Genomic DNA, 22,124 nt, shown 5'->3' on the forward strand with positions numbered 1-22,124 from the left:
AACATGGTTTATGTTCTTTAGTAAGGAGGTAACCATATCATTTTGCGAATTATCTTTTAAACTTAATTTGTGAAGTTTTATTTGACTCACATTTTTATAGGATATTTCTGCCTTGTTTTTCCAATTCAATTATAAGCTCATTGGGTACAGAGGCCTTCTTACCTTACTTCTGAGTATAAATAGGCAGTAAGCATTTGTTTCTATTTTCATTGCTGCCTATTTGTTCAAGTAACAAAAGGATAGTGCTTGTATGGTTTGCTATTACTAAAAAACGGTTAAATTGAATAAGCAGTGTTCACTAATGGAAATTATGATTCAAAAAGCACATGCCTCTAATTCCAGCCACTGCCACCAGGTGGGGTGTATGCTACCTTTTGATATAGACCAAATAATTGAAACAGTTTCAGGAATTTGAATAATTAATCAACAGCCGACAACTCTGGGATTAGCTATTGTGCCTTTTTAAAAGTAATTTTGAAATTAGACTTTTCTCATATATGTGGAGCTACACAGATATACTAGAATATTAAATATTTTCTCAATATATTTTGAAAGCATAACTATTCAGCCAAAAGTAGGCATCTACTCTATACTGACTACACTAAATGAAGTCTTGATTTTGATTTTTTCTGTACATCTTCACTTCTATCCCACTTTATCTTATAATGAGCATTACTTCTATCCCACTTTATCTTATCTTATAGCGAGCATTCCTAAACTTCCACTGAAAAAACTTTCCTGAGAAACAGCTAATTGTGTTCTACCTGTCTGACACCTTCCTAGGTGACACGAGATTGTTTTGCATGGTTACACTTACTTGTCTCCAGCCCCAGCTTCAGTTAGTCTCCTTGGGGAGGGCTTAGTTTCTCTTGTTCCAGCTCAGCTACTCCAGGGACCTACTCCCTTCTGGCTGTTTTCTCTCCACTTGCATCTTCTTCTTCTACACACTTCTTAAATTAAAGGAGTTCCATGAGCAAAATCTGAGGTTATTGCTCTGTTCCAAGACCCACATGTTTCTAACTTGCTGTCCCATTGTGTTTTCTCCGGACTCACAACTCATAAGATATCATTGAGTTTTTTACATAAAATGCAATTGACTGTTTGCCTTGGATGTGCTATAGACTTAACATCTTTCCAAACAACTTCTCCACCTGAAATTATGATAGCTTTTGTACGTGAAATTTTTCCTTTTCATAAGTATTAATATATCATAACAAAACCCAAAATCCAAAAAAGAAGGGCAAGTCAATTAAGAAAAGAGATCGTATAGGAACTCGAGATTTATTTCATGTTTTATTGAATCTTATAGGTTATGTGGAAGTGCTGGTGATACCTACTGGAGCAAGAAGAATCAAAGTCGTGGAGGAAAAGCCGGCACATAGCTACTTAGGTAACCTGTACTACAAAACCCAGAGCCCATTCACACACGAGCCCCACTCCGGGCCCTGAGAGTTCTGTGATGATGAGGATGTCAGTCTGTTTCTAGTTACGTATTTGAATTTCCCAGGAAGCACCTCTTGTCATATCAAGTAGAAATTTCTTTCCTTCTCTCCCAGGGACTTCCCAGGAGCAAAAGCAATTTGGCCGTCTATGTGTTTTAGGGGGGTGTAAATTGCTTCCACATGTTAGTCCATATTAAAAAAAGAAAACAGTCATTGGAGAATTTGGGTATGTTTTATTTCATATATATGCATTTGTATAAACATATTTCATAAATATATTTATATCATATATATATATACATACATATACACGTATTGAAATTTATTGCATATGTAAATGCATATACGTGTGTGTGTATATATAATAATTGCTTTAGAATTAGGAAATCTCATAAAGTTCTTAAAAATTTTTTTCTACATACTAAAAGGATCTTGATCTGTTAATGGGAAACAACACTCTCTCTTACTTCACTTCAGGTACACTCACCTATGATGAGGGTATTTTAAATTTTTAATTATTATTGTGGAAAGAATTGTATCAGCTATTTTAATTAGGCCAATTAATGACTTTTAAATATATGGAAGAAAATATTAAGTTGTCAAAGTACATATTGTTTTGTATATTAAAATTTCAAACTAATAAGTCATATAAAATGATCTTTTAAAGTCACAGATAGATCTAATGTGATCAGGTCTGGCAAAAAACTTAATATTTCCCCAGGATTTAAACTTTATATTTATATTTTTAAAGAAAACCTTCATGCTTTTTTTTCTTTGTAACAAAAATAATGTTCTCATTCTTTCTCAAATAAGAAATAGTATCCCAGTTGGGAAACACTTTGTAGATGGTAAAAAAATCCAATATTACAGGATTGTTTTTACTCTGCAGTATTGGGAATAGTCTACATTTGAATCGAATTATTTTTCTCATTAGGGTTTGCTTTCTAGGAGCAGGAACATTTGAGAAAAGGGGACAGGAAAATAAATCCTTTGTCATGTGGCACACCCATTAGTTTGTTATTGCTAATATTTAAATTTTATCTGTTTTTACCTAATATGGTTTTGAAATGTATTTTGAGTGCGAGTAAATCATCCCAGATGTCCAAATTCAGATTAAAGCTCCAATATCCAGTTTTTGGAGACACTATGCTAACTCCAGACAATTTCAATGCACTCATTCACTAGCAGACATTTGGCTGTTCTGCTGGGGAATATGTTTTCTTTTTTTTTTTTTTTTCCAAGCTGGAAAAGAATATAGATGTCTCAAATGGAGTTTTCTCAAAATTTTCAAAAGTCTACATTGTACTGTGATTTTTAGTAATCTAAAAAATGTGGCTAAGTAAACAAGTCGGTTTTACAAATGGAACTCTCCACACTCTCTCTAATTCCTTATTTCTCAGACTCTTCAACCAATTCATTCTTGTTTCTGTCTTCCCTCTATTGTAACTGCCTTTGTCAAGGTCAGCAAATGCCCTCCATATTGACAACTCAATGATCACATGTTATTTGCACTATAAATAGTGTCCAAAACTGTTGACCTTTCCTCAGCTCATTAAATACTTTCTCTTTTGGCTTCTCAGACCCGAGGACCCCTGCTTCACTGGACACCCCTTATTGGTCTCTTGTGCAGGCTTCTCAACCTCTAAATGGTTTCCAAATGTTCCCATGCTGTTGGCTCAAGCCCAGCCCTGCTCGCTTCCCTGCTACGCTATTTCCCTAGGGAATCCCTTAGAGCTTCATTGCTGTCCCCATTTATCTGATGCAAATTATCAAATGTCTCACATATACCTCAGAAATAATAAGTCTAATTCCAAAATTTTATTTCTGTCCCATGCAGAAACCTCGTCCTCCTTTAGCATTGCCCATTATAGTAAATCTCACCATATTACTGGTCTAAGACTGTAACAATTACCACAAACTTGGTGGTTTTAAAATAGCAGAAATGTATTCTCTCACAGTACTGGAAGCTATTATCAGTTTTAATGGACCAAAAATCAAGATGTCTGCAAAGCCATGCTCTCTCTGAGGACTCTACGGGAACATCCATTCTGATGGCTACCAGCATTCTTTTGCTTGTGGCCACATCATTCCAGCATCTGTCTCCCTGGTGACATTGCCTTCTCCTCTTTTTCTATGTTCAAACCTCCCTCTTCCTACCTTTCATAAGGGTACATCTTGATTGCATTTCAGGCCCACTGGTATAATCCAGGATAATCTCCCCATCTCAAGATCCTTAATTTAATCATATCTGCAAAGTTATTTGTTTGTTTATTTACCATGTAAGGTAGCATTCCAGGTTCCAGGGATTTGGACATGGATATCTTTTTTTTTTCCCCTTAATAATACTTTTTTTTTATTATTGTGGTAAAATACACATAAAATTTACCATCTTAATTATGTTAAGTGTCCAGTTCATTGACATTGAGTATATTCACCTTGTTGTGTAACTACCACCACTATCATCTCCAGAAGTCTTTTCATCTTGCAAAACTGAAACTCTATATCCATTAGCCAATAATCACTATTATGCTTTCTATCTTCACGGATTCAACTACTCTGCATACCTCATGGATGTGGAATTATACAGTAACTATCATTTTGTGATTGACTTATATCACTTAGAATAATGTCCTCAAGATTTATCCACACTGTAGCAGTGTCAGAATTTTCTTCCTTTTTAAGGCTGAATAATACTCCATTGTTTGTATACATTACATTTCTTCATCCATTCCTTCATCCGTGGACACTTTGGTTGCTCCTATGTTTTAATCGTTTTGAATAATGCTTCTGTGAAAACGGTGTACAAATATTTCTTCAAGACCTTTCCTTTCATTCTTTTGAGCATATACCTAGAAGTAGAATTGCTGAATCATATGGTAATTCTATTTTTAATTTTTTTGAGAAACTGCCACACACCATTTTTTATTCCCACCAACAGTGTGCAATGGTTTCAGTTTCTCTATATCCTCACCAACACTTGTCGTTTTCTGTTTATTTTAATAGTAGCCATTCTAATGGGTTTGAGGTGATATCTCAATGTGGTTTTGATTTGCATTTCCCTTAGGATTACTGGTGCTGAAGCATCTTTTTGTGTGCTTGTCGGTCATTTGTATATCTTCTTTGAAGAAATGTCCATTCTAGTCCTTTGCCCATTTTTGAATTAGGTTGTTCGATTTTCTTTGTTGATAAATTTTAGGAGTTCTCTATATAGTCTAGATATTAATCCCCTACCAGATATATGATATATAAGTATTTTATCAATTTGTGGCTTTTTATTCTGTTAAAAGTGTCTTTTGATCTGTGAAGAGAAATAATTTGTATATGCAATTATTTTTAATTTTCATGAAGTTCAGTTTGTTTTTCTTTTATTACCTGTGCCTTTGGTGCCACATCCAAGAAATCACTGCCAAATTTAGTGTTGTGAAGCTTTTGCCTTATGTTTTCTTCTAAGAGTTCTTAGGTCTTACATTTAGATCTTTAATCCACTATGAGTTAATTTTTGTATATGGTGTTAGTTAAGGATTCAACTTCATTTTTCTGCATGTAGTTACTCGGTTTTCCCAGCACCACTGGTTGAAAAACTGTCCTTTCTCCACTGAATGATTTTGGCACCCTTGTCAAAAATAATTTGGCTAAATAGAAGAAGGTTTATTTCTGGGATCTGTATTCTATTCCATTGTTCTACATGTCTGTTTTTATGCCAGTAGCACACTGTTTTGATTACTTAGCTTTCTAGTAAGTTTTGAAATCAGGAAGTGTGAGTCTCCAGCTTTGTTCTTCTTTTTTCAAGATTGTTTTGGCTACTTAGGGTCACTTGAGATTTCATATGAATTTTAGGATAGGATTTTTTATTTCTGCAAAAAAAAAAAAAAAAAGGGCCACTGGGATTTTGATAGGGATTACATTGAGTTTGTAGGTTATTTTGGATAATGTTGACAACTTAATAATATTATGTCTTCCAATCCATGAACCTGGAATGTGGTTCCATTTATATCTTTTTTAATTTCTTTCAACAATGTTTTTAGTTTTCACTGTATAAGCCTTTCATCTCCTTGGTTAATTCCCAAGGATTTTATCCTTTTTGATGCTATTGTAAATAGAATTATTGTCTTAATTTCATTTTTCTATCTCTATTGTTAGTACATAGAAATGCAACTACTTTTTATGTGTTGACTTTTTATCCTGCTTCTTTGTTGAATCCATTTATTAGTTCTAACAGTTTATTTTTTTGTAAAATTTTTAGGGTTTTCTATATATAAGATTATATCATCTGTGAAGAGAAATAATTTTACTTCTTCCTTTTTGATTTGGATGCCTTTTGTGCTCCTGAATTTGGTTTGCTAGTATTTTGCTGATGAATTTTACAATAATGTTCATAATGGAAATTGGTCTGTAGTTTTATTTTGTTCATTTGTTCTGTTTCTTAGTAACATCTTTGTCTAGCTTTGGTATCAGGAAAGTGCTGGCCTCATTGAATGAGTGAGGAAGTCTTCCCTCCACTTTAGTTCTTTAAAAAATCTAAGGATTGGTGTTAGTTCTTTTTGAAATGTTTGGTAGAATTTACCGATGAAGCCATAAAGTCCAGGGCTTTTCTTTGTTGGGATAATTTTGATTATTGATTCAGTGTGCTTACTAGTTATAGATATATTTAGGATTTCTGTTTCCTTGTGATTCAGTCTTGGTAGGTTTTGTGTCTGCGGGGACTTATTTATTTCACTTAGGTTATCCAATTTGTTAGCATACAGTTGTTCATAGTGCTTTATTGTTCTTTGTTACTGTAACATCAATCATAATGTTCCTACTTTCATTTCTGTTTTTTTAGTTGTCTCTCTTTTTTCTTTCGTAGTAAAGCTAGCTAAAGGTTTGTCGATTTAGTTGATCTTTTCAAAGAACCAGCTTCTGTTTCATTTTTATCAATTATTTTTCCATTCTTTATTTCACTTATCTCTGCTCTAATCTTTATTATTTTCTTCCTTCTGGTAGCTTTCAGTTTAGTTTATTCTTTTTGTAATTTTTTAAGTTGTAAAGTTAGATTGTTCATCTTCTTTTTTAATGTAAGCTTTTATAACTATAAATTTCCCCTATAGCGCTGCTTTCACTGTGTCCCATCAGTTTCAGAATGTCATGTTTTTATTTCCATTTGTCTCAAAGTATTTTCTAATTTCCCTTATGATTTCTTCTTTGAGCCATTCATTGTTCGTGTTGTTTCATTTCTATAAATTTGCGAATTTTCCAGTTTTCCTTCTGTTATTGATTTCTAACTTCACCTCATTGTGCTCAGAGAAGATACTTTGTATAATATCTACCTTGTAGGACATGGATATCTTGGAGGGGGCATTATTTATCACAGTCACCGATTTCTATCCAATAGATTACACTAAAGCTAGGAGTTTCCCTTGATAAGTCTCTTTATCGCTCTAATATATCAGCAAATCCTGTCAGTTATTCAAATCTGTCACTTTCTTTTTATGTCCACTGTGACCCCTAACCAAGCTACTCTCTATTACATTGTCCTGCTTTATTTCCTTTACAGCACTTATCACTGTCTGAATTTTCTTATTTGTTTACATGTATGCTTTTATAGTCTCTATCTCCATTGTTAATTCTTAAAGGCAGGGGTCCTTTTGCTCAGAGCTATATCTGCAGTAACTAAAACAGAGTCTGGCACACAGGAAATAGTAAAGACTTTCTGAGTAAAATTTAATTAAGAAAAGATGGTTCACATTTGTATAGTGATTAGTCTGAGCCAGCGCATTAAATATATCCGTTAAATAAATCCTCACAACAACTCTGAAATATGTGCCGCTAATTTTTAAAATCAGGTAGTAGAAGAACAGGGAGTCTAAGTTTCTTTTCCAAGGTCATACATTTAAAAAGCTGTGACCCTGGATTTAAACCCAAGCCGTGTGTTCATAGTGTCTGGTTCTTATTGTCTCCCTTTCACTTTTTCTTTTTAATCATTGCCTTCCATGCAACATTTGTGATTTTAAAGTACATGTCATATACGAGCACATTGTCCTTGAATTTCCTCCAAATTCTCTCTTTTCCCCTTCTCTTAACTAGTGTCAATTGGTGTCTAGAATTAATTCAGAGGAATACGAATCATGAAATGACAGTTTTCTTCTCTAATCACTACCTCCAAGTCTGCCAGATCCCATCTTCTTTCCCTGATGCAAATCTGTAAACATAAATCTCCAATAGCTTTTTGTTATTAAAAGACCATTCAGCTTAAATATGGAATCACGTATCTGTGTTAAGTGTATGGCCTTATTAATGTCAGTTTTCCTTGTGCTTAGTATTAGGCTTAGGCCTGAGCTGCCAGGTTCTTTTCCTTGTATAAGGAAATAGAATCAGTGTCCCTAAACATCCTGAATACTAGTCTGAGGTTAAATAAAGGTTGAAAATACTAGTATGTTACCATGTTTATTCAAGAACCCAGTAAGTTTCCTTACTTACTTAAGCAAGGGAAAAAAGCAGTTATTCTGATGAATTAGTGGGTGGGTGCAAGCATGAAGACGAAGAGACCGGCTGCACAATCCAATCAAGAGAACAGGAAAACTCCAGTGGTTTCTAGAGGCATTGAAGAAGTTGAACTGTTGAAACTTGTTGGAGAATGTATGTGAATATTGATAGAAGATGAAGATTCAGAGATGACTTTTAGGTTTCTGGCTTAAACAACTGGGCAAATAATGATGGCTAGAGCACATGGATGAGGGGTAAATTTGGAAAAAAAAATAATACAGTATTGAAATCCTAGATTTCAAGCCTGTGCTATGTATTGTCTGCCTAAAGAATGGCAGAATATACATATCATAAATCATATTTCCTAAAGGCTCCTTTGGGCATTAGAAGGAAGTCATTGAAAATCTTCATCTGAAAAAGCATTAGCAAAAAGAAAGGAAAATAGATCATACCCTGGCAAACTAATCATTCTGTAACAAATTAACTTGTCTACATCAAACTATATATTATCTCATAGGAGACATTTAATTTCCTCCCAATACAATTATTCTTTTTCATTACTCTCTTTGAATTATATTCCCATATGCAATTATTATCTGCTTTTCTGAAGATTGTGACTTTATTATTTGGTTAATAATTTAATAATTTATCAAAAAGCCTAAAATGGAGAGTAAAGTAGGTCAGAGAGATCATATGTTATATCTTTATAACATCACTATAGCTTATGATTTTTAAAAATCTAAAAAAGATCACATGGGTCATCTTACTTTGCTTGCCGTTTTGCATACAACCACTATGGAAAAACTTCTCACTAAAAACAATTAAAAGTGTTGAGCAAAACACAAAAGGAGGAAAAAAGGACACTTTTTAAATTTAACTCTGAACCAAAAAGAAATTAATGAATACTCACATGCTATAAAGAAAAGTGAGAATAGGAAGCCAGAGTATTCAGCTGCCTGAAGTCCCACTTATGCTTAATTCTGGTAAGAGAGAAAAGGAAGCATCTAAAAAATGAAAGGAAAGGGCTTGCAGAAATGACCAACTCAGCCAGTTAAAGTCCATTCCTAACAGCCTTCTCCCTCCTCCAGGACTCTCCAGCTCACATCTGTTGATTCATGGCTTGCCAATCAACTAATGTCCTTCCTTATCTCTGTAGCGGTGTAGGAATAACAAGACTGTATAAAACTGCTTGTTATGTTACAATCGGGGCTTAGCCTTTGGATAGGAATCCGCTGAGCAGGTGCTGGCATCAGTAAGTGCTACTTTCTGCTTATAGCCTCAGTGTCCCGTCTCTCCAGTATCCTATAACAGTGTTAATAATGTCAAGGTTGTGGGTTCTATAAGGTAAAATGACCTGTAAATAGATAAGACCAGTGGTCTGGAAATTCCTCTTCCCTTGCAGCCTCCAACTCAAAGCTCCCCCTCTCCGTCCTGAGTCACAAAGTACATGTAGAACCTCAGACAAAAATTACGCACCCCTTGCATGGACACTGCAAGAGTATATAAGCTGTAAAAAATCTAACCAAGGGGAGCTCGTGCTTTGGGCCTGTTGAAAACCCCACGCTCTCTGCCGGCATTTAATTCTCCTTGTCTAACAAAGTTGTCTGAGTGTCCAAATTCCTCCATCGGGTGTCACTTCCTGCAACACTGTAACCAGTTTAAACTTAGAGAGCCAAGGGATGCTGTGGACAGAAAACAAAGCCTAAGACAGTTGCAAAATAGAGACTCTAATAGGAGGCCCCTGCATAAAGCAGGACCCCAAAGGGCTACCAGCTCACTGTGAAGAAGAAAGAGAAATACACGTGCACCTAAACGAAGAAAGAAAGAGAATGTGTCTGTATTAACACTGGTACTCGGCAGAGGTAAATCAACTTCCCTGAAAATTTGTAACCGAAAGCAAATGTTCATACGGATTTGTGGCACCAATTTATTCTAACTGCGAAGTCGAAAGCCTTCAAGACATTTATTTTAATTAAGGTTATTTTTAATTTAAGGTTATTGAGGTGGCTGGCATACGCAAATTTTTTGAAGTAATACACCTTCAAAACAAGCCTCAAAGGAATTCTATAAAGTTCAACGAATAAAATTTTATAGTAAAAAAAATTCAGACAACATCAAAGGAAATAGATGCTACAAACAAAAGCAGTGCAAATAAGGGAGAGCAGAATCGGACATAGATATAATATAGTTGTATTGTATATGATACATATACAGAAAATATAAAAATATTATGGTCAATATGTTTAAATATACAAAAGGGGAATTAACAAATTTACAAGAATAAGTAGAATCAACTAAACACATATTTAGAAAACCAAATATAATTTTTAAATGAAATTTTAAAAACTCAATCAATAGAAAACAAGATACGAGAAAAATAACAGAAATATACAGCAAGCAGGAAAAAAGAAAGCACAAAATAAGATGGTATAAACAAATCAAAACAGGCCAGCAATCTCTATAAACATTTAAAAACTTAATCTCTAGTTAAAAGACAAAATTTATAAGACTGGAGTTTAAAAATAATTTAGGTGTATGGAATTTTTTAAGAAGTTTTTTTCAGGCATTTTTTATTAGAGATTTGTCAAAAAAATATTCCTTTATAATTGTGCCCTGAATATATATTGAAATACGGGAGCGAGAGGTGGGGAGAATGGAATTATACTGGCTATGGTACAAATCTAGGCCAAAAAGATTTCTCAAAATATTTAATAGACTTTCAAAGACATGCAAGGAAATAGTTTACCTTTTAGGCAAAATCATTATTTAAAAAATCAATTTAGCATTGTTTGAAGCATATCCATTTGTAAATAGTATTATGGTATTTGCAGAGTTTTCTGTCAACGTATCTCTTTTCAAGTTTAAAATTCAAGGTAAAAATTAATATTTATATATTTTTCATAAATCTAAAAATATATATGCTTAATATTTTATCTAAAAATATTTTATATGCAGTACGTGCTAAAGATATTATTGATAGAAATTAAGATTAATTAGGTAAAATTTCAATAGTTTTCTTAATACATTGCTTGTAGTAATGCGATTATAAGCACCAGAAAAATCCCTCAGTGGACCAGAAAAACATCAACAGATAATGAATAATTTATTTAATTAATTTAAATAAAAATGCAAATTACAGATAAGTAAATGAATAATAAGCTTCATAGCAATAAAACAAGAAATTTTTATTTTAAAAAACCTAGATTGTTCAAAATTTAATTCCTGATATTTCTCTTTACCCATTTCTCTTCCTAGTCTTTCCCATTTCATCATTTGCCATCATAACCCACCCATTTTCTCATCTTAGAAACCTAGCATCATACCTGACACTTCCTTTCACCCGTGACAACCAAGTCATCATCGTATTTTATTAATTTCACTCCTAAATTGCTCTTCATATTTTTCTCCACCACCCTAATCCACGCCACCAGTACTTTCAGTTGGACTACTAAGTTAACGTTATATCCTGTCTTCCCTATCCAAATTTGCCCTACCTCGGTCCATTTTCTTCACAATATTTTTCAAAATCTTTTAGAGCTTTACATTTTTTTTTCTTAGAGAAAAAAAAAACCCTCAAAATATTAACAAGGCCCACCAGGTCTACCCATTCCTTACTTCTCCAGGTTCATCTCTGTGGTTCACTTCAGTGTGTTCGGCATCATGCACACTTGTCTCGGGATGCTCCCCAAGCTGCATTGAGCTTTCCGTAGTTTCCTCAGTCTTGAATGATCTTTCGCTCCTTCTCTTTTTCCCCTGTCCACCATCTCCAGTAAATGACATCCTTCAGACAAGCCTTTCCTGACTCCTCCCACACAAGCTTCAGCATAATTAGAATTAGTAATTTATATAACTTGTTTCATTTCTCATTCACTAGCTAGATTATAAATTCTGTGAAGCCAGAGAATATATTTATATTGTTCATTTTAGAATTGCCTAGGACTTTGAGGATTGCCTGCTTTATAGCTGATACTTGACACATCATTATTTAGTCTCGATTAAATATTATACAAGAGAAAGGTGCTTCCAAGGTGTTCAGAAATGGACACTTTAGTCACTATCATGAAAGCATAAATTGAAGCAACCTTTATGAAAGCCAATTTGAAATTGTTTTTCAAAATCTGTAAGTGTTCAATTTCTTTGGCTCTGTAATCTTAAATCTGGAAACTTATCCAAGGGAAATACTGAGTTATACACATAATTAGCATACAGTATATTTATCTGAGCATTATATACAATATAAAAAACTTGGAAACCTTCAAGCATTCAATAAATAGAGATTAACTTTAATAATATTTAGGAAGATTTATTGGCTTAAGTTATCAAAACATTTTTATAGAATTATAACATAAAAGCCTTCAATGAACATGTAAGTGACTTTTTGGAAGATAATTCAGTTAAATGGGAGAGTCTAAAAGCTTAAATCAAAAAAAAAATTAAACAATGTGCCAAAAAAAAAAAAAAGGATCTTTAATTTAAAATGGTAATCATAACATCTCACTTCCATGTCATGAATCTTATTTAAATAGCAGCAGAGATCAGTTCAAACAGAAATAGAGAAAAAAGTTTAGGTAAACAATGTTGTTTTGCAAAATTCTATACAAATGATGCTGTTTATGGGTGAAAATTGGCATTTATGTTCCATTTTTGTACACAGCTAAAGGTGTGAAAAGGTCCTGAGTTCAATTTTTAAAACTAACATATAACATATTATTTTAGAATTTTTTTTTGTAATGAATAGAACGTTGTCATTTTGATCTGTTAGTTAACGTGCAATTTAATGACTTGTCTTTAATGACTCACTTTTCTGGGTGGCATGGGAGATCCAGATCAAGTCAAAAATGTCATGCCATTAAGGACAAAAATAAGAATTATAGACATCAAGTGTCCAAAGGAGTTTGCAGGAGGCCAAGATAAATATGACCACGTAGTAGAGAATAATTTCAGGAGAGGAGAGTTTGTGGAATTTGCTATAATTTCAGACTTTCCCATCGAGGATACGCCTCATGTTTTAGGTCAGGGAGTTGACCCATTAATTTAGAAACGAACGAAATCCTTTTAACGAAGTCATATGATGTGGATATGGATTAATGCTGCTTACTAGTTAATTCTCATAATATTTTTAAACATCTTTATAGCTCTCCGAGACACTGGAAAGCAGTCTATCAATAGTGACTGGAAGATTGAACATTCTGGAGCATTCAACTTAGCGGGGACTACTGTTCATTACGTAAGACGAGGCCTCTGGGAGAAGCTCTCTGCCAAAGGTCCTACCACGTCACCTTTGCACCTCCTGGTATGAGTCGGGGACATTGAGTAATCAGCTCCCTATGGCAAAGGCCATTCCCACCGTGCCTTTCCTAATCTTTTTTCCAAATTTAAATTGTCAGGTAGACATTCAAAATGATGTAAGAGGTGGGTTTTCAGGGTTTTTTAAAAATGTGTTTTAAATAAAAAAATATATAAATGGAATTTAAATAAAGAAAACAAAAAACACAAACAATGGAAATTATTACAAAAGGAACAGGACTCATACTCAAAGTAGAGGTGAATTACAGGCAGTGAGGAACTCCTCTTTTTTCCTAAAATCATATATTTACTAACCAGAGCAGATGTCTGTGAAGAGAGTACTGTAATATGGTAAATCATAGCATTTTATACACCCATGAGGTGGGCATTGTCTGACTCTGTATAAAATGTCTGTGATAAAATGGTTGCTATTTCTGAGGAAAAGATTTGGTAAATATATCTAACAGTACTTCCAATTATCTTATTCTGCTTTCTTATTAGCTTAATTAATTCCCGAAAAAAAACTATGAAAATTGGAATATTTGGGATAAGTTTTTTTTTTTTTTTAGCATGTAATAAAAGACTAGGTATGGGGCAGGACAGAGTATGGAATGGAAGAAGCAGGACAGTGGGACTCTGTGCCCAAACTGGTGGCAGGTTCAAATGCCCGTTTTGACCTTGATCATTGCAGTCAGCGCTAACGGCACAGAAGCCAGAGAACTGACTGCACAGCTGGCGTGTTTTCCATCCCAGTGACAAAGTCTAAAATTCAGACACTTCAACACCTCTTTAAGTCCACACATAAAAACAACTCTAAAACACGATCAACTGACTCTTTATTTGGAGTGTGGTATGCCACATTATTTAGTACCTATACACAATTTAAGTTGAATTTATCTTCAATTGGAGACATCTGTGTTGCTAGTCCAAGAGCCAGAGGTTGAAATCACTCATCGGCCCACTTGCTTTTCCTACTTTGATGTGCCTGCGAAACACTAGGTTTCTCTTTGAAAGGCACACTCTGATTCATTTGGTCCTGAGGTCCACATTTCTAACCAGCTCCCAGGTGATACCACCACTACTGGTCCACAGACCACGTTTCAAGGAATGATGTTTTCTAGAACTGCAACTGATAGGTTTTACCACAGGGATAAAGGAAGCAAGGAGATTAAGTGGGACCTTCTCTTCCAAATCTTGATGGTGATGATGACAATGATGTGATGATGGTGACCGCTATTCATTGAGCACTAAGAGTCAGACGCTATCCAAAAGTGCTTTATGTACATTATAGCATTTAATACTGATAATAACGCTGTGTCACGTGTATTATTATTACTCCATTTTGCCGATTGTAAAAAACAACAACTAAGTATGAGAAGGGTTAGATAATTTGCACAGTGTTATCTCCCAATGAGTTATTTAGCTGTGAACAAACCAAGTGTTAATCATCTATGCTGTCTCTCTTGGTATAAAGCTTAGATCTAAGCTTTTTGCACCAGACAACCTGGGATCATAAATGAATGTATACTTTGCATAAATATTTGTTCATCTCCCCATAATTTTTGGATCCTATTATTTCATTCAAATTGGAAACTCTACTCTGTACCCCATGCTGTCTGGAGAGAGGGAAAAAAATGGCTAAACAAACAACATATGACCAATATCTAGCTATTCCCAACTTATTGTTTTAAATTTATTTTTCATTTACAGTTGATGTACAATATTATATTAGTTTCAGGTGTACAACAGAGTGATTAAATATTTACATACCTTACAAAGTGCTCACCTGGGGTCACTTAGAATAACATCATTCCCAACAACAAACATTTTTAATGATTGGATTGCAGGAAATACCATCAGGTTGCCTGTTTTATATGAGTGTAACCTACATGTTTTTTATGGAACAGGACCGAAGCTCTTTTACTGAGCCTCTAATTCAAAATCTTAAAAGTTTATGTGAGACCTCAGTTTTGGGCGAGGGGAATTTCCTTGCTGCAGAATCCTTAATTTGACTGGTAATTACCAAGGTTTTTCCTGGAAGCATGAAGCATAATTAAAGTCAGTGAACTATGTCTAAAAGAAGGCATCTATGTGACCTGGATTTATTCAGTAATCCAAGGGAAACGGCACTTCTCAGATATTTTTCTTTAATGAGTATTACAGACTGAAAGCCAGTACTGCACTTTGAAAGGCAATACCTTCTGCTGCCATGCGTCAGTCTGTGCCCTCAGCTGTAACACGGTCACACTTTCCTTCTTGCAAAAACACACTGCCAACTTCAAATGGTTTCAAAAAGAGCTAATGGTTTTGTAGCCAATGTCTCTATTTTAAATGCATTATTTATTCAAGGACAATCTAAAGCTCTATCAATGAAAATGCAAGTTTTTAGAAAAATAGACACTTCTTCATTTAATTAAATAAGTTGGCAAAATGCTATTATTTATATGTTCATTTCATCAGTTTCAAAACTATGTGTTAGTCTGGTTGTGTCCATAAACATGGTAAGTCAGTCTCTCTCTCTCTCTCTCTCTCTCCTCTAATTTAGCTGAGAATCACTTATTACTGGGAACATCAAATGAGATATTTCAAGCAAAAATAAGCACTGTGATGTACTTAGAATTAGTACCCAGTATGTTATGTATATGTGAATTTAAAAACTATTTTTATTATTGACATAGTTGACTTCTGATGCCATCACACTATTTCCCCAGTCCACATATTAAAATATATTTTAGTATTTCTGTTGATATATTGAATAGCTTTTGAAAAAAAGAAGTAAAGAATGTTAACCTTGGGCTCCTTTAAATTTTCTCATGGAGTGTTAACTCTGAATTACCTATCATTACAAGTACCTTGACACAGTTTAAGTACTGAACAAAGTTCCCTAATAACTTAACATAATTTAAAGTTTAAATATATATGTTTTTGTGCATCACCTTGGATTACATAGATTGCTTCCATAAATCCTCAGATTCATAGGAGTGCTATATCCCTTGGAATTGTTTGACATATTTTGTGCAAATGTGTTCATAAAGAAACATATATACTTACTCATTCTTTTACTTAAAATGAGTATATTTTAGGTATTATTTCTTTCATTTAAAATATGTATGATTGTCATCATGACCAATTTTGAGCTTGGCACAGGATACCAAGGGAGAACAAAACAGGGCCCCTGCTTATGTCCAGTGTTATCCCAAATTCAGTCATTCTCATGTATCCTTTATGATTTATTGCACTGTTTACATATGCATACATAACTGTACTATTATTAAGTTAATATTTATTAAAAAGTTCATTTTAACATAAATTCTTTTTTGAAGGAAGTGATCTTTACTACAAATGGAAAATTAGTAATCTTGCCAAAATTAAAAGCTAACTGTATGATACATGGAATGAAATTCCTGTCCTCCAGTTGGCTTAGAAGTTCTCTGCCCTTACGGAGTAAAATAAGTGCCAAAGTCTTCTACTCTCTTCCTCTTTTGATCCAGGGACTTACTATCCATCTTTCTATTTTATATGAATAGAAAGGCTGCATTGATATTAGATTATAGGTTGTTAGATAGGACACATATTCCTGTCCCCTTTACTTAAGTCATCTCATATGTATATCATGCTTTGGAAAGCTGTTTAGTCCATTGACTTAAAAGAAAATGATCTGGTATCTCTGACCTCATTCAAGTGGTCTTTTCTTCATGATGTCAGCTCAGAGGTATGAAAATGTCAGTCTTTTCAGAAGTATGACAGTGTCAACATTTAAGCAAGAATGTCACATTTCTACGATATATTCAAGAAGCATGCACAGCATATAATAAGCATTTAGGCTACCAATATCCTTAGTTTTATGCTTCACATTGAACGTGCTATACTTTGACCCATCTGCCTTGATCATTTTAATGTGTTATATTGTAGGTGCTGCTGTTTCAAGATCAGAACTATGGACTTCACTATGAGTACACTATTCCATCAGACCCTCCTCCAGAGAATCAGAGTACGAAAGCGCCTGAACCCCTGTTCATGTGGACACACGCAGGCTGGGAAGATTGCGATGCCACCTGTGGAGGAGGTAAAGGATTTTCCAGTAGTTATCTTTCAAAAAGAGTAGTTGTCTTCTGATTGACCACTGATAAAATTAAGACAGATCCACAATCCCATACCTGAAATTCCAGAATCTTTAAAGAATTGGAAACTGAAAGTTTTCCATGACACATTTAGCAGCTAAACACCTGAACTGTTTTGTGGCAAAATCTGATATGAGTTGAAGAAAGGCTATTGTTCCAAATTTCACTTAATATTACTTTGCATAAATATTAATGTGTTTGCTGACAGAGGCTGCCTTAGCTACCATACTGGTTATGTCATATATGTACTTTTATGTTTACTTTGTATATTTTATTTTTTTATTTTTATAAAATCTTAAAAGTTCCAAATTCCAAAGTACATCTTCCCACAAGAATTATAGCCCTGATAGGAAAGTCAAGATTCCAGGAAAGAATAGTATTGAGTTTGCTTCTGTGTTGACTGTATACTTGAGTTAATACTTGAGTTAATAAAGCATATGAAGAAAATAATTTCATTCCCCTAATTCCTTTATTCTGATTTTTTTTAGAGTATGTCACTATTTTCAATAAATATAAAAGTATGCTGAAATTTTACTCAGTTTTTTTTATTTTTGTTTTCATATTAGAAGTTGAGGAGGCAAAAGAACAAAATTACTTAAACATAAAATGTGAAACTAGGAAATCACATAATCCTACTGAGGACATAGCTAAGTACCACAGCTAAAACGGGTTGTCAGTTACTCACAGAACCAGTCAGCAGTAAGGCCACAGCTAGGTCCCAAGTCTTGAGATTCCCAACTTCCATTTCTCTCTGTGTATCAGCAGCATGGTATTTTCAGTTCTCATTTCACTTAAATTTCTCACTGTTCTCTAGTAACAGATGCCTTCCAAGGCTAAAAGGAAACATTTTATTCTACTATACAAAAGTATAATATGTACATATATTATCTATGTAATAATATAAACTGATTTGTGCAAAAAAGCAGAATATCAATTTTGTTTTCTAGGCAAAGAAACTATTGCTACGCTAGCTTAAATTTGCTGCAGAAAGAGCAGGTGAAAGTGCACAAAGAGACCGCATGTGAAAGAGTGTTTGGAGGAAAAGGAAACAAAATATGCACAGAAATAAGTGATATATTATGGTATCAAATTTCGATAAGTACTCAGGATGAAGATTAAACATGAGAAGGAAATAAATAAGGGATGTGAAGATGAGAGCGGGTAAATACAGAAGATGGTAGTCAGAAAAGGCCTCAATGAGATCACAGTAAATAAGAAATATAAAGTGAGTAGATCACCACTTATGAGGATGTCTGGGGGCAAAACGTTTCAGGCAAAGGCCCTGAGGCAAGAATGGAACTGGCATGATCAAGAACTAGCAAGAATGCTAGTATGTCCTTCTTTTACTCTGAGTGATGTGAGATGCCATTGGAGGGTTTGGATAGAGGAGCAACTTATTCTGGCTTATGTTTTTAACAGTATTTATGTTTCTGCATTGAGAATGGATGGAAAGAAGGAAAGGATGGAAGCAGAGAGACCAGTCAGGGGGGTCACTGCAGTAATCCAAGAAAGAGATGATAGTGGTTTGACCACGGTGGTAGCAGTGGAGGTTAGGGGGAAGTGCCCAGATTCTGTATATATTTTGAAAGTAGAACTAATTAAATATATTGGTAGACTAGATGTGGAATATGAGAGAAAGAGTGATGTCATGGATGACTTTTGATCGTTTCTATTTTAACTTCAATTGTCAGGATGAAATTAACCAGTGATCTACATAGGAAAGCCTGTGGCATAGCAGAATTAGGAGAGGGTATGATTTTCCACATAGATTTGAGATGTCTATTGGATATCTAAGTATGATGTCAAGTAAGCACTTGGATATATAAATCTGGTGTCAGGAGAGACGATTAGGCTAAGAATATACAACATATGGATGATATTTTAAATGTTATGAATTCACCAAAGGAGTGGGTTTTTTGAGAGAAGCTGTTAGAGGATTGAGCATTGGGACACTATATCATTTCAAGTTCAGAGAGATGAGAAAGAACCAGCAAAGCAGGTTAAAATGAGTGGCCAACAACATAGGAGAAAAAACAGGCAGATAAGAATGCTTTCCTGTAAAGCAAGTGAGAAAGCATTACAAGAAGGGAACGAACAACTGGATCAAAGCTGCTAATAAGTCAAAAGTAATTTGGACTGAGAATTGACTATTATACCTAAATGTATTCTATTTATTATATTTTAAAATATATTCATTATATTTGAAATGAAGAGGTCAGCGATGACCTTGCCAGAATTAATTTTAATGAAGTATTTGGCTCAAAAGACTAAGTGGAGTGGATTCAAGAGAAAATAGCAAGTGATGAGTTGGAGAAAGAACTCAAGGTAACGCAGCAAATGTTGCTGAAAGAAGAAAACAGAGACATGCGGCAGTAGTTGCAGGAGAATGAGTCAAAGGGGTTGTCATTTTTAATAGGGGAGATTACACGTGATTGCCAGTATGCATTTTCTAGAAGAGAACAGAAAACAAGTGATGCAAAAGAGAGAGCAAAAAATCACGAGTGGTATCCTAGAGTTGACAAGATGAGATGGAATGGAGTAGTTGGCTTTAGGTAGGAACATGGACAGCCCATTGCTAGGAACAGGAGAAAAGACAGTGTTTGTGAACTTATGGTGGTGCTCTTCCCGTTGCACCTGTTTTATCAACAAAGGCCGTCTTGCTGAGAGGGAAGGTGGAAAAGGAGATATTCGAATTTTGAAAAGAGGTCAGTTAAGAGAATGAGAGAATGAATGAAATGGGTATATAGATTTTTAAAAAATTTTATTCAAGCGACATTGGTAAATAAAATTATGTTGGTTTCAAGTGAACAGTGCCTCCAATTAAGGGCTAATATCGAAAATATAAAGAACTCATGTAATTCAACAACGAAAAAACAAACTTCAATGAAAAAATGGGCATAGGACCTGAATAGACACTTCCCCCAAGAAGATGTACAAATGGCCAACGGACTTATGAAAAGATGTTCAACTGCACTAGCTATTAGGGAAATGCAACTCAAAACCACAATAAAAGACCACCTCACACCTGTTAGAGTGGTATGTGGATTTTAATTGTGTGGTAGCACTTGAAGTTAACGGTCATGAATTTAGTTTGACTCCAATCATTATAATGTATGTTACCCTCCAGCCGTGTACAGTATGCAGACGCACTTGTGCAGTAAGTCTGGGAATTGCCAGGTGAGTATAATAAAATAAAAGGAGGATGTGATTTACCTGAGGTGGTTTGTAAGGAGTTGAAAATGATTGGACTTGGAATTTAGTTGCATAAGGAGAAAAATAAAGGTATGAAGGACTTGAAAGAAAGCAGAAGGTGATAGGATTATGACTTATAGGGCCTGGTGGAGTTAAAGACTTTTAGACTTGGTTACCAAAGGGAGATGGATGGTGGCAGAAAATCGAGCTAAGATTATGGAGGGGCTCTAGTTATCGGTAATAACAAGACCAGGGGAGGTAGTGGCTTAAGTAAAGCAAAAGGCAATATCACTGGGAAGAGGAGAGGGCCGGGAACGGAGAGGCTTTGGTGTTACAACCACTGAGATAGATACTGTAATTACCAAAATTGTGCCGGAAGTGGTGTTAGCAAATATAACAATAATGTGGCGGTTGAAATTTTAGATTAGAGAGAGAGCGCCCCTGAGATTGGTGTTTGACTAGAGCAAGAAGGGGAATGAGTCAGATCCAAAGTTGAAGGTATAGGAAGAAGAAAGGGAGAATGCGCTCTTAGTGGCAGTGAGGGACATGCTGCCTCTAGAACCCGGGGTATGGGGGAGTAGCATGAAAACGACCACTGGATGCTGTAGGGAGAACAAGGAAGAGTCCTCAAGGGAGAGAAAAAAGGCGCAGGGGTTGGAGGGAGCGCTCAGAACTCTGAGTTCTCATCTGACCCCCGGAGCACCTGGCTGGCTGAGGCCACCAGAGCAAAGGCAACATTGGGGCAGGGGAAGAAGATGATTCAGAGCACATTTTGCTCCCAAGGATGTAGAATAATTACAACCAAGGGATTTCAAATCGTTCTCGCAGTTCAAAAATTTTTATCAGTCATGCTCACCACGGTAAAATTTTCATTGGCCATGTTTCTCCCAGGGCCCCGTGATTGCCATGTGACTGGGGACCTCGACCCTCTGTCCCATGTACACCTAAGGTCTTGTTCCTCGGTCCCACCCACTCTTTGCTGAGGCTAGGGCCCATTTCACCTAAGGGATGCTGCTTCAGTCCTCTAGCCAAAGAAAAACAAAGCCACCAACAGAAACAAGCACATTTGAAATGAAAATCTATATGGTTAGACTTTTCTCTGCCATATAACTCAGATAAGAATGCCCAGCCCCCATCCAGTGGAAGGCTCTGGGGGAGGGAACGATGAAAAGGTTGATGGTTTCTGTTAGAGCATTGACAGGTGGTCTTTAAAATCTGTTTACATTTAAAATCTAGGCAGGAAAACGTTTGCCCAGTGAATTTTGTTATCCTCATTTTTTTTCTTTCTTCTGTTATCGTGGTCTAATAAAAGATGCATCAGAAGTAAACATTCAGAACTCGTCAGTCTTCAGTTTGAATACGCAAAGTATTAGGGTTAAATTTTTTTTTCCCCAAGACACCTTGATTCCAACCTAGAATAAGTTTTGCCAATTGCCAGACCTTGAGGAATAGAGATTCACTATAAATTCTTTTAATTTTGAAGTCAGAGGGCTTTTTTAATAGTCTTAAGTGTAACTTAATTATTCACATGAGAAAATTGAAAGGCAAAGACAGTGACATCCCAAGGTCATATGCCCACTGGGAAGGAGCCAGGATTAGAATCCAGGATTCCTGAGTTCAA

The 22,124-nt window shown here is 35.1% G+C and overlaps 1 protein-coding gene across 1 annotated transcript in view; it reads left to right on the forward strand.

Annotated features, from left to right (window-relative positions):
• The window catches only part of ADAMTS19 (ADAM metallopeptidase with thrombospondin type 1 motif 19), a 223,829-nt gene that overhangs the window by 161,671 nt on the left and 40,034 nt on the right, over window positions 1-22,124 (forward strand). The window contains exons 16-18 of the mRNA XM_011362252.2: window positions 1,310-1,390; window positions 13,040-13,197; window positions 17,103-17,256. Of these exons, the coding sequence (XP_011360554.2) occupies window positions 1,310-1,390; window positions 13,040-13,197; window positions 17,103-17,256 (393 nt within the window). The remainder of the gene's footprint in view (window positions 1-1,309; window positions 1,391-13,039; window positions 13,198-17,102; window positions 17,257-22,124) is intronic.

The sequence above is a fragment of the Pteropus vampyrus genome, unplaced genomic scaffold (assembly GCF_000151845.1).
Source record: "Pteropus vampyrus isolate Shadow unplaced genomic scaffold, Pvam_2.0 Scaffold74, whole genome shotgun sequence".
NCBI classification, from domain to species: Eukaryota; Metazoa; Chordata; class Mammalia; order Chiroptera; family Pteropodidae; genus Pteropus; species Pteropus vampyrus.